At 34.3% G+C, this 13,813-nt stretch overlaps 1 protein-coding gene across 1 annotated transcript; it reads right to left on the reverse strand.

The window, feature by feature from the left end:
- Nucleotides 1-326: 326 nt before the first annotated feature.
- Nucleotides 327-13,488, reverse strand: LOC110737731 (protein SAWADEE HOMEODOMAIN HOMOLOG 2-like). The gene is made up of 9 exons (XM_021918062.1): nt 13,237-13,488; nt 11,931-12,016; nt 11,803-11,848; nt 11,539-11,695; nt 5,212-5,287; nt 5,035-5,086; nt 2,565-2,708; nt 2,363-2,482; nt 327-1,645 (listed from the first exon to the last, which is right to left on the reverse strand). The coding sequence occupies exons 1-9, from the start codon at nt 13,288-13,290 to the stop codon at nt 494-496; spliced, it is 1,887 nt and encodes a 628-aa protein (XP_021773754.1). The 5' UTR covers nt 13,291-13,488; the 3' UTR covers nt 327-493.
- Nucleotides 13,489-13,813: the final 325 nt, after the last annotated feature.

Genomic DNA, 13,813 nt, shown 5'->3' on the forward strand with positions numbered 1-13,813 from the left:
AATTATATCTTCCAACATGAAGATAACCAAATTTCTATCACAAAAATTGAAACTTTATGTTTCCAATCAACTCAAAATGATTAAAACAACAAAGTTTAACATAAAATAACATGGAATTTAGTGGTTTTTAAAGTTTCAATCACTTATCACAAATAAAGATTGAATCTTTAACACTTAGGAAGCCTCAAAAATAAAATTTTCACACTAAAAAGCAATTAGTTTGCAATTATGTGAAAATAAATCAACCTTTAAGCATCAAATACTAGCAAGTAAGTGTGCTTTAAGGGGACTTAAAAATTCAGAAAATATACAACTACAATCAAGCATTGCGATAGTTATAGAGTTGATTTCTATATGAAGTATTAAAATACACTACAACTGTCAAATACTGCAGCAGTCAAAAGAGCAGCTGAGCAGATGAAGCAAGAAATAATGGGTCTAAAAACAAGATAAGAAATTAGGAACTAATTTAACCTAAGCTACATTCCATGTTTCATTCCTTTGTATCCTCAGCCGACACAGCCTGATTGCTACTCTCTGCCTTCGTTGAAAGACTTGAAACAATTGGACTACTACCGGTTGTTGCAGTGCTCACTGCCATAGCCTGTTCAATCGGTTCAATTACTCCAGGTTTTTCTGATCCAGGAATTGTTATTGAAGGATTATCACTTGTTTCTCCCTGAGAGATGTTGCTTCCTGCAAACATAGAACTTTCCAGATTTTGTCCCTCTTCCTTCTTGACTTCTACAATCTCGCTAGCAGCACCAGGATTGATAATGTTCTCAGCAAAAGCTTCAGTAGCTGAAGTTCTTAAATTGCCACTCTTAGTCTTTCCCAATTCTGGAGCTGCAGCTGGAATAGAAAACAGAACTGGAGCTGGAGTAGTAACTAGAACTGGGTCTGGAGGTGGAGCCGAAGCAGAATCTGGAACAGAAATCGGAATAGCAGTAGCACTCACAGATGGACTTGGAGCACAAGCCAGACTCGGAGACAGAGTTGAAGCACAAGTCAGACTCGGAGATGAATATGGTGCAGAAATTGGAATGGAAGATGAAGCTACAGCTGGATCTGGAGAAAGGGTTGGAGCCGGGATTAAAGCCGCAGCCGCAGCCGGAGCTGGAGCTGGAGCTTGAGCCAGATCTGGAGCCAAGGCTGGAGCCGAAGCCGCAGCCAGAGTTGCAATTGAAGTTGAATTTAAAGCAGGAGCCCGCTCAGCCTCAGCAGAAACAGCAACAGAAGTTGAATCTAAAGCAGGAGCTGGAACTGAAGTTGATGCTAAAGCATTAGCCAAAGCTGGAGCTGGAGTTGAAACTGAATTTGAAGTAGGAGCAGGAGATGGGATTGAAGCTAAAGCAGGACCAGTTGCTGGAGTTGGAGCAGGTGCTACAGTTGGAACTGGAGTTGCAGTTGTAGTTGGATGTGGACCACCAGCCCCTGCACTCATAATAGTAGGAGCAGATACTCCAACAAAAGCACTGGGATTATGACTAGTCACCCTCAATGAGCTGCTTGAAGCAGGGTCAACTACAGCCTTTTTGGAGTCTGCAGAAACAGATGCTGATGCTGATTCATTGGCAGCATGAAGCACCTGCAACCTGTAATCAGTTTCTGGCCGACGACATACTTTTCTTAAGGGCACAATTTCCTAAAGGCAGAAACAAAAGAACAATGAGTGTTTCTTTGATTAACTTTGAAAAGAATCAATAAATTAAATTAAAAAACCCTTTTCATCCTCCTAAGTTCATACATTAAAAAGTAAATTTAAAGCTGGATGTCAGGAGATTGTATGCATCAGGCCCATATAACTTCCATTTGGCTGGCTTCTTCCTTCGTTAAAGGGTGGGGGGGGGGGGGGAGTGCAGCAATTTAGGAGACCCATGTATCAGGGGAGGGAGAGAGATGAAATATCTTGCCCATGTGACTACTAAAAACCTAATTTGAAACTTCATACAAAGAAATGTATTACGACTATTAGAAAACTAAGAGAAACTGAGAAAGTAATCTTATTTTCCTTAACAAAACTTCAAACTCAAAGCATGGGAACATGGTCTTCTACTAAGTGCACCAAAATTTAAAGTATAGCCAAGATGTCAATTCAATGACAGGTAAGATAAATCATTCAGCTCCTATCGCACAAGATACACCATATGATTTCAGTGGGAATTACATAACCCGATACAAAAGGATAAATGCAGATATAAGATCTACAATTTGAGCCATTTCTTTGCACAAATTAAGGATTAACAACAACTTTCTACAGCTTCAAACACAGAGGTATTGTTTTTTCTCCCTCGGGTATCTCTTATGTTAAGAAATCTTGTAGAATATCAAAAGTAGCAGAAACACAGAGGTGGAGAAATACCTCAGACTGATCATGATCGTAACGGACCAGAAACCTGCAGCGACAGCCTCTTACATCATGTCTCCTCCTTTGAGCATCAAGGACATGAGCATCAAAGTAAAGAGCTTGCTCTTTTCCTTCCTGAATATATATTTGAAGTACAAAAGCACAGTGTCAGAATGTATTGCCAATTCTAAGTCATAATTGAATGATCAAGTCCTACCTGAAAGCAGAGGATGAGATCCCCAGGAAGAACTGCAACACACTCTGATGATTCACATGGAAGTGACCTCTGTCTAACATGTTTGCGAACATTAACCCACTCATCTTCTTCTGGCCCAAATCCAGAAAAACGGATCAGAACTTCCTGAAACCCATAATTCAGACATGGGTACGAGTGTCAGGTATGAGCACAAATTCAAGTGTTAGACATGCAAAGATCCAAATTTGGACAAGTATGCAGGGACACAGCATTAGTGAAACACATTCCTGATTCTACATTACTTATGTCAATTCACATTACAAATATTTTAGAATTACTTGTTTCCTAGTTGTGATTAACATCCTTATCTATAGCTCATATTTTAGCACATATTGGCTTATTTTCTTTCTGTTTGCCATCCTTCTATATTAAAGTTTATCTCTACCAATATGTTAATCAAGATCATTAGGTCTAGATGAAATCAAAGTGATGGGTAAAAATTTCATACACGTCACAGTGTCGAGTGTTGACATGAAAATCCAAGATAATAAGAAGAGTGATAAAATAGACAAGAACAAAGATAATTCTACATCTAGAATTATTCAGCACATATCTGATAAAGAGCTAAATATTAATCAACAACAAGACTGTCCTATATAGGATACCACAAATGAGCACAAGATGTAGATAGGCCAACACCCTAAACCAGCAACAACTCTGAATAACTAGGAGCCAAGCTATCATGGTTTTATTTAAAAGCAGCGTAACCAAAGATCACTAGTAAACTAGATCTACGTCACCATGGATCCATGAGAGAATCAAATAGGACTCATTTAACTAAAATTATATTGACTGTTGTAACAGAATCCAATTCTATTGTATTCTGCAAGTTATTAAGCTTCGAGAATATACTCAAATTTTTAAAGGTAAATATTAAGATATATTGATGAATGTTGAGATGATTTAATTTAAATGTGTTGTAGTCTAGTAGATATTTCTCATATCTTACTTGATTCCAAATTGATTCAGAAAGCTTTCTCTTCTGTAGAGTTATAAATAAGTTAATAAATATATAAATGATTATCAAGATTATAAAACAAGCAGAGAAGAGGGGAAAAGAAAGGCAGGCAAAGAGGTAACATTTTCCTACAAAATTTTGTAGTTGAAGAAGCATTTAGATTCCGATAACTCTTCTTGCTCCCAGACAGATACAGATAATCCATACACCAAAAAAAAACAAAAAAAAGGTGGGTGGGCGGAAGAACAAAGTGAATAGGGTAAGAAAGAGTGAGTGGAAATGTGTAAACATTGTGGACTAGGATAGTAAAGAGGATATGACAAAGCAACATGTTAAGAACATTTTTGAAACATACCAAAATGACAAATGTTAAAATCATTGTGAAACTAAGGTAGTATGTTCGTGCTTGACTTGTACAAATTCGGGCATATATTGTACAACTTGTACCTTGCGAAAGGCCTTAAAGCTGAAACCCCACGTATATGTGGAGCAGTGATAAAACACCCAGCTATAGCGACATATTTATATTGGTAAGCGAGTACCTGAATGGTCCATCATAATTAGATTGCAGTTATAAGTGTAATTTCTACCCATGACAACATAATACGTGATAAAAAATAATATAGAAGTATTCCGACATAAGATATAATTCTGATTACAGAGTTCTCTGTTCATTCACAAAAATCAAGTAATTTAATAATAAAGAAGTGAAACTTTTTCAAAAACTGAAAATATTTCGAGGTTGGTTCCAGCAACCACGACCAAATATGAGCCTTGGTAACTTTAAAGTTACAAACTTGCTTGCTGACACCAAGGAGGGTAACAGACAAGGTAGCAAGGGCTCTCTAACTTAGTCTTGATGGTAATGAAGGGGCTGAGGATTTGGTTAGATTCCTAGGCATTAATGAGTGATTTTTGAAGGTTTGGTAGGCCAAAGAAGAGGCTGTACTGAGGTATGAGAGGATTGGAGAGAAGAGGTTATAATTCTTGCCACAGGCTTTCTCTAGATCTCAACCAAAAAAAATAAAAATAGATAAATAGGATCAATTTCTTCCAATCTATTGACATTTTAAAATGTAAGAAAAAAGAAACATAGATTCAAACTTGGAACCACCATCATTATACTGGCCTCCAGAGTCCATACTCCATACCCACCTCCCAGCATTGTTATCGCTGGTCAACACAGGAAGTTTTTGTAATGAAATAAATGTGGAGGTGAAAGGTTGAAGTTGCGATTACCACCCCCCCTCCCCCCACCCCACCCACGCCGACTACAAAATATAATGGCAATGGGTTTCATGGGAAGAAAAGTGAGCTAAAATGACACAGAAGGAATGCAGATCCTCAAAACCTATTCATGAAGTCAGAAACCATCACTAAGTCTTTCTCGTAACTCGGCAAGGCCAAAAAGGTTACATATACCTCCAAATTTAATAGTTTTTTATGAAAATCAGATGAATTCTGAACACTTACGGGATTACCAGTCTCAAGATATCTATGAGAATGAAATGCTTGGACATCATACCTAACAGATAGAGATATCAAGTATTAGTTTCTGAATAAACAATTAATGACAAATATAAAAATTATAAAGTTACCAAAAGATTAAATATGTATTACTATCAATATTTAAATAGAAGATCTATTTACCATGCCCCATCCCTAGCAGATTTGGCTTCAAATTCCATTAAAGGATTTTCGGTTGTATTTTTTGCCACATTATGACCTAAAAAGACATATTAGGACTTGTTAGGATGTAAAGAACATTTATATCATTGTGCATTCTTATCAAAAGAGCAAATGCAACTCCATAAACACGCCTGGATATATCACTCCTTGACAAACAAAGTGCAAAAGATAAATAAACAAATACCATTCAGCAAACATGGAAAATATCTGTTCAGTATACAAGACATGACTATGCTACAAGTGATGCAGAGCAGATTAGTTGAAAGAGAGAAATCGAAAAGCTAGATGCATCCAACTACATAGAGAATTTGACTTTTAGTCTAAAAATCCACAGAATAATTTTCCTGCATCAAAATATCACTCTAAATCTAACTTTGTTCACATCACAGATTAGTAAAATTGCCTCTAAGAGCATCATGCTAGGTTCATATAAAGAGAGATAAGAGAGAGAGGAGGAAATATAAGTGAGGAATTCTCAGAATCTCAGCGCTAATTTGAGAAGAAAATAGAAGAGGAGATAAATCGATAATGGAGGGGACACAAAACCCTACTTCACGATACAATTTTACAAAAAACTCAAAAGAGGGATATAGAGTGACAGAAAGCATTCCAGCCACTACTACTCAACCTCGAATCTTACCGATTTTAGGTGCTGAGTATTCCTTCAAAGGAACAGAACGCTTCATGTTGTCGGATCAGAGGGTAAACAAAGCCCTGAGATCTCCTTTCAAAGGAAGAGAGAAGAGAGGCTCAAAAAGAGAGTTAAAGATGAAAAATGTGACAAGGGAAAAACAAACAAAAAACGGTAGCGAAATAAAGGCCGGAAAATCCGGATATAATGGCCAGAATTAAATGCTGAAGATATCTTTCCTCCATTCCTCTTCTTTCTCTCTATTCAAAAAAAATGAGGGGCAAATTTCCTCCATTCCCTTGTTCTTTACCCCTTCACATTACCCCTACTGGCCAAACAAGCCATAGTAAATTATGCTGCAAAAGTTCAACGTAAAAATTGATCAACTGAAGTGTCAACAACAAACACTTCTGCTATTTATGCAACAGTTGAGTTGACCAACAGGTTATATAGTGGTAGTATGTAAAACAGAGACACTATATATAAACTTGTCACAAAATAGGAATGCTAGAGAGTGCATTGTATACAGCGGAAAATCCCCATCACCATAACTTATAATTCTCCCTATTGCTATTTCTTAATTTTATTAAGGCTATATTTTATGAACAGTAAATTTTTCATTCTGGAAATTTATTTTGAGTCTCATTTGGTTAAAATGGGCAAGGGTTAATGCAACATTAAATTAGACTGCACAGTCTGGATTTAACTGTTGTTGTACCAGTATTTTGAAACATGCACAATCCATAAAGTAATAAATAACAATAATCATCATAAAGTAGGAAACAATAATTCTCATCCATTTCTTCTTTCCATCAGTTTACATCATTTATTCTTACCTGTGTCTCCTCGCTCTTCCAAGAAAAACTAACCAATATGCTAAAACAGAATAAATTAGTCTACTAGATTCAGATATGCCACCAATAATTCTCTTTAATGTAGAACAAGTTCAAAAATTAATTAGAACTAGGTTGTCATAAAAAGTGAAGGCCAGTTAGGTTACAATACTCCTTGAGCAGTTTATGTGAACAAGCTGTAAAAAGTTAGCCTTCAATATTATACAAGGTAGGCCAACTTCTTATATATGATAGCTTCTCAAGATCAGGAGGGTGGATCTTGTTCTTGCAACGATTTGTACTTTTGATTGATGTCCTGTTTGCTTTACGACTTAAATTATGCCTGGTAAAAGAAGAAAATCTTCCCAAACTACCAACACATGTAGAAGATTCTAGCCAATTCCATTCTTCTAGAGGTCTGTACAATTGTGTTTTTAGATATCTTAATTTCTTTTTAGTAACATTAATATAGCCATGAGAAAAAAATGTAAGTAAACCAATAATTTGTTCCCTTTGTTCCGATGGAGGTTGACAAAAAAATTATGGTTATAGGCCTTCCCGCCTGTTCCTTAAAAACATTAGTCAGTAAAACAGCACCAATTTGGCTTTCTTGCAGCGCTGTAAAGCTAAAAATCTAGGCATTCTCTACAAAGATGCAAATATTAACGAAGAATTGGACTAGGTCATTATTTCATTAACAGTCTTATGAGTAAAATTAATGCCCCGTTGTTAGCTTTCCACCCAATTTTGCATAACAAGGTAATTAATGTTAAAATATATATTATATTTCCTCTTGTTCTATATATTTGCAACACTTTGACTTTTGCACAATTCATATGATTGCTTTGACCACAATACCTCCTCAGTTCTCTTTTAATCGCAACGTTCGACTTTTTCCACAATTTACACTCTTTTAACCATCTTTTGTGATTTATATGTTAGAAGAAACACAATCATGTCTGATCTTGCTTGATTTACCTCGATTGCTTTTTATAATTTTAGATAAAATAAAAGATATTAATAGCATAAGATGTGCATCGACAAGCATGATATGCCTAATGTTGCAATTAAAAGAATGGAGAAAGTATATAAATGACAAAATCACCACGAGTATGTAAAATGTTTGATTTAGCTCAATATATAGTCAGATTTAGCTCAATGGATAATATCAATTTTGTAATCTTTACCAATATATAAGCGAAAATATAACTGGTCAATTTTGTACATTGGCAAACGTTAAAGTCAATGTGTTGAAAGTAATTTTAAAGCATGAAAAATCTGAACAATATTAAAGTATAATTAATTTAAATAAAAAATAATAATAATAATAATTAAAAAAAAAAAAAAAAAAAAAACACTACTCTATTTATACAGGAATATCTGAATATATGTTCATATGGCTATGGATTTTTTTTCTTTCAATTTATTAATTTACAATAAATGGGTGAACATTGGCCGTAAAAAATCATCATCACAAAAAAAATCAAACAAACTGAGGAATGTTGGATATGCTAATATTCCAGGAGAATAAAAACTTCTCATGACCACTTTATAAAACTACTTCCATAATGTTCTTACATAAGAATAAATGCAAAACTCAAGTAAAAGAAATCTAGTAGTGTCTACATCCATAAAATCTTAGAACTCAACTACTCATAGAAAAAATTCCCTCTATTCTCCTCCATTTATATTTATACAATATGTTGTTCAACCTATTCAACTACAATCGTCGAACTGGGTTTTTCATAAACTTTGAAAAGGTCGACAAATTGGTTTTGGGGAAAAGTGACCTTAAATGGTCATTTATATTCAGATAGAGTGAGTAAAAAGGTAATTTTGTAAAAGTGCACTATTAAGAATGCTTTCAAATATAAACCTATATAGCCTCTGTTTCTTTTTGATGTTCTTGTTTTGAATTACACACTTTTTTCAATGCACATTTTTTACCATTGAGATCTCTAATTGCGAATAGTAAATATACTATAAACTTGATATTCTAAAAGCACTCATCGAGACAAATTAAATAAGACCTCATATGTCATGTACTCGTGTTTTTACAACATGAATTGGAAAGAATTTAAAACATTTTCTCAAGTTGTGATTAGCTGCAAGATTTCAAACAAGAACATAAAAAAAAAAAAAAAAAAAAAAACGAAGGGTGGAGTATAACTCTTGATCCTAAGGTCTTAAAGAGAAAAGGAGGCAACCAAAAAGAATGCAAGGAGTTATATTAGAACATATTTCAAATCAACTTAATTTGCATATGAACTCAAAGAGGCAAAAGGTTAAGTTTCAAATTGTCCAAAGTCCAAACTAAACAATTCTTTAACGGATTAAATCTTTAAACATATGGAACTTTTGTTTGGAATTGGAATAGGATATCTGGATCCAAAAAAGACATAAATGTATCATTTTTAAAAATAATATACAATAGAGCACAAAAATTAGGCCCAAACAGGTGAATGTAATAGTGCATTTGAAGGTATGTGAGCCAAGTTATGAGTTTGATAAGGTTAATTATTCATTAATTTGTACATAAATGTATATGGCCCATCACAAAATATCAATATTCCCTCCATTCCGAGATATTTAATGTATATGGCCCATCACAAAATTTTAATATTCCCTCCGTTCCTACATAAAAAGTTGAATTGCTTTTTGCTCATGTTTGTAAGGATCAATCAATCAATCAAAGCCTTAATCCCATAAGTGGGGTCGGCTACATGAACCAAATTTGAATAAGAATTAATACAATGGGGTATAGTTGATTAAAAGTGAAAAATAAAAAACAAGATAGTGAATTTTGGTTTATTGAAAGGGGAAATACCTAATTCCTAACCTACAAATCAAGTGGCATTCTTGAAAATAAAATGAACTTTTATAATAATAATAATAAAAATAAATTAAAAAAAAAATAAATAATAATAATAATAATAATAATAAATGAAAAAGCAGAGTTAGCTGTTTATGCATTTAACGGTTGTCAACTCACAGAGTTATGTTTTATGTTTCCAAAAAGTGAAGTATGGTTCATGCAAAATTTCATTTTCTCTCCCAAAAAAATTCATGGCAGCAAACCACTTAAATTTGTCCACCCTTCACGCCACAAAACATAGAGAAAACTTCATGACGCTTTTTTTTTTTTGGTAATTGGTACCAAATGTATGTTAATTTTACCAAACAGAAGTCAGCTTGGTACTAAATTTATGTCAATATTACACCAATTGTTTCATTTGGTACCAAGTTGAAATCAATTTGGTACCTCCTTCCTTTGGATGATATTTGGGCAAATGGCTGTTGAATCTTCTTGAATTTATAAAACTCCATTTGGAAGAGGGATGAACAAAGATCTGATCAAAGTGAAGAGGGTTGACAATGATGAAGCTTCACGTTGAGGGGCGCAAATTTGTGCAAGAGAGGAGTGAGAAAAAAGTAACAGGAGAAAAAAGAGAAAGCACATAATCAAATAGCCAAGAACCGAAATCAACTCAAAAAGAAGAGTAAATTTAGATGAGGGCTTCAAAGAGGAAAATCCTAGCAAGAGGGCATGAAAGTACAAGAAGGAAGGAGAGAGAAATTATGAAAATGAAAGTTAAGGTTTTTGGGGTTTGAAAATGATCTGTAACATAAAACCATTACCGTCAATTGAAGGTCATTTGACAGTCTTTAAGGAACAAGTGGATAGTTAATATGCAATTACCGATTTGTCCCTTAATAAGTTTTATAAACTTATCAAGGTTAGAAATTGGGCAGCCTTCTATTCAAAATGAATAAAGTAATAAGAAAGTGGGGTTTGGTTGACTAAAAGTGAAATAAGAAATAGATAAGTGGAATGGGACTTTTTATAGACAAGTTTTTGGGTGAGATAGGACTTTTACTTAGGAGTGGAGGGAGTAATTTGGCTTGGATACAAAGTAGCAAGTTTAGATTTGGTTTCAATTAGGCTTAGATCGGGACTCAATCAAAAAAAACAAGAGGAATGTTTTCTGTTCGAATTTGGACTTAAGCCAAGTCCAAATTGTTTAATCTAATATAAAACCCTTATCAATCTAGTGTAAGAAAGAGTAGAGATTCAGCAGTACAAGCCATTTTCCCTTGCATGCTTTGTCAAATATGTAAAAAGTAATTCCTTGATTTGGCATTCTCGCTCTCAGTAACTTCTTTCAGTCATCAACTTGAAATTCCGATTGAAATGACTCAAATAGGTGCAATTAAAGCTAGAGTTTTAGTAATAAAATCTCAAGCTGCGTTGCAAGTGTTGTTTTGTCTTGCAACACATTTTCATTCATAAACCATATCGTGTTCCATTCAATAGCCCAAGGTCTAATCATTAACCAGCAAAATCAGCACTACCACCAAAGACGCACACAGGTTCACGTGTTCATCCACCAATCTTAATCTCCTCTACAAATCTAAACCATACTTTTTTAAAGGAGAGGGAAATGGTTATACTAAGGTGGTCCTTACAATGCATTGGCAAAAAAGTAAACAAAAATGAATATTGATATCCCTAGAGCAACAAACATATGATACAATGAATACAAAACCAGGAAATTGTTTGAGCATATATCCAAGGTAATTTTATAAATCAGAACTAACGCTCAATTCAAAATCAGTCTAGGTCTAGAAGCCAAATTGGAAAAACCATTTGTATTAGAGGTCAAGAAATCAATATGCCAAGGAAGAAGCAGGATGAAAGGATACATGATATTCATGTTACTGTTACATAAATACACATGATAATTCCAAAGTTAAATGTAGGGAAACGTCCTACGACTATAGATACTATGGGTATAGCATGCTTGGTGATCAAACTCATCCTACCTGACGGTGATGGTGCAATTGTCTGTTGAGGAACAGAGGGTACATTTCTCACTGGAGTAACTTCAGCCTGCGGATTAGGTGGCATATTCGGGTTCCCAGGTGCCTTGACCAATTTTGACCTCAGGGCATAACGCCTATTTTGGAACCAGTTCCAGACCTACAACATAAGCAATAGAAATTCAGTGATCAAACATTACTTTAAAAGCCAAGAACATAGTGACAGCCATGGGTTAATCAATTGATTTCTAAGATTTAATTCGATACCTGCTTCATTTGTACTGTGATTTTTCCAGATCGCTCCGATGAATTACTGCACTCATGATAAATATCCCTCGATCAGATAAACCAAAATAGGAATTAACAGCTTACCTTATTTGAAAAAGGTAACAAACCTGAATCTATCAGCAAGCGCCATAAGAACCTCTCTAGCTGGAACATGACCACCATGTTCTCGTAAAAGAGCTTCCATTTGTGCAACCTAAAAGCAAACAAATTCCACCTTGAATTAAAAGAAATGCAAACAGTTGAAATACTATGCAAGCAACCAAACAAATTCTTGATGCATATAATACAATTTACATAGTTGTCCATAGAGCTTCCACTAATAAGACAAGGTCAGTTTTCAGAAGAACGTATGCCTTGAACAAAACAACTCTAGAGATTGAAAGGGTGAATTATACACCTTTCACCAAATGCAATATTCTTCTATATTACTCCATAAAAATAGTCTAAACGGCTGAAACCTCCCCTCCTCCCCAACCCCACCCCCGGGCGCCCCATTTGTCAGTGTATAGGAGAAGACTTAGTAACAAATTGTCACAAATTAAAAATACAAAGGGCCAAAGGTCTGTACTGATACAAACCTTAAACACCCTCTACTTCTTTTTCTTTGACACATTTCTTTAGTCACACTTGCTAATTCACAAATTCAACCATTAATATCTTAATTACCAGTAAGCAAAAATTATAAATTCTTGATATATTTAAATTATGCATCGAAACAAATCTAACAAGACCTCACATGAATTCATAACAAAAATAAAAAAATAAAAACACGATCAAATACCAAAAAGAAACAGAGGAAGTATATGCAAAAACCCAGCAGCAGGAAATTGATTTTACAACCAAATTAAAAGCATAGCGTCCTAGTCAACTGCCATTCCACATGAAACATACAAGAATTTATATTTATCCGAATGCATCTCCTTTAGTAAGCAGAATTGTTTCAATCAAAGTATCAATTATGATACTCAAAGTATCCAATTAACTGGAATGGCGATTTCCATCAAGCAAATGAACTACAAGTGTCATTCACAGCATAAACCGAGTCATCTTCTTCAATCAGAATGAATAATTTAGCTGTATACAACATTCATATAAATACATCAAATTTTACATTAACAAAAAACCAAATTTTACATTAACAAAAAACCAAATTTTTTTTTATAAAAAAAATCAGATAATTAAAACAACTATGATCATGCTCATAATTTCAACAAAATTCAGACCAAAAAATGTACTTCAACAACACATTAAAATCCCAACATAACCCAAATTTTTAAAACACCAACATATTTAAATCCAATTTACAAAAAAATTCACTAAATTTGCATGTAACCCACATTGAATTATTCAAAAATACATGACCCCAGAAATGAAGTTGAATGAAAGACGGAAAAAGAGGAGGGAGAAAGTGACCTCGGCAGGGAAGAAGCGGAAAGACGGGGCGCCATGAGTAGGAGGACGACCCATGAATGAGTAATTGAATTGCAGAACCCTTCACTTGGATTCGTAAATTGAAGGCTAAATCCGCTTATATAGCGGGTCGGATTTTGAGAAATTCCGGTGAATTGATGTTGATTTGCTGTTTAATTGTCGCTGTTCATCAACTCCGGTTAAGCTTCTCTTCTCAGGATTTTTACCCTCTTCCTAGTACTGCTGATTTTCTTTCTTCGCTTCAAATAAAAAGAAAAAAACGTATGAGTAATTACTATTACGGTTTTTTTTACTACAAAGAGTGAAGAATTCTGAGGTGGCATGTGAAAAAAGTCTTATAATATCGGGTTAATCTTGAAAAACTTAAATAGAGTATTCTCTCGGTTTTTAATATTGGAAAAATTGAAATAACTAATATAATCTTTAAGCGGTTGAAATTAAATAAGACAACCTTTTGATTAATTCATAATATTACAACATTTGGGAAGTATTAATTTTAAACAAGTCGAAACCAATTGTAACCTGTTGAACAAGTTTACAATGTCACGTGCTGCTCTAT

The sequence above is a fragment of the Chenopodium quinoa genome, unplaced genomic scaffold, assembly GCF_001683475.1.
Source record: "Chenopodium quinoa cultivar QQ74 unplaced genomic scaffold, ASM168347v1, whole genome shotgun sequence".
Taxonomy (NCBI): Eukaryota; Viridiplantae; Streptophyta; class Magnoliopsida; order Caryophyllales; family Amaranthaceae; genus Chenopodium; species Chenopodium quinoa.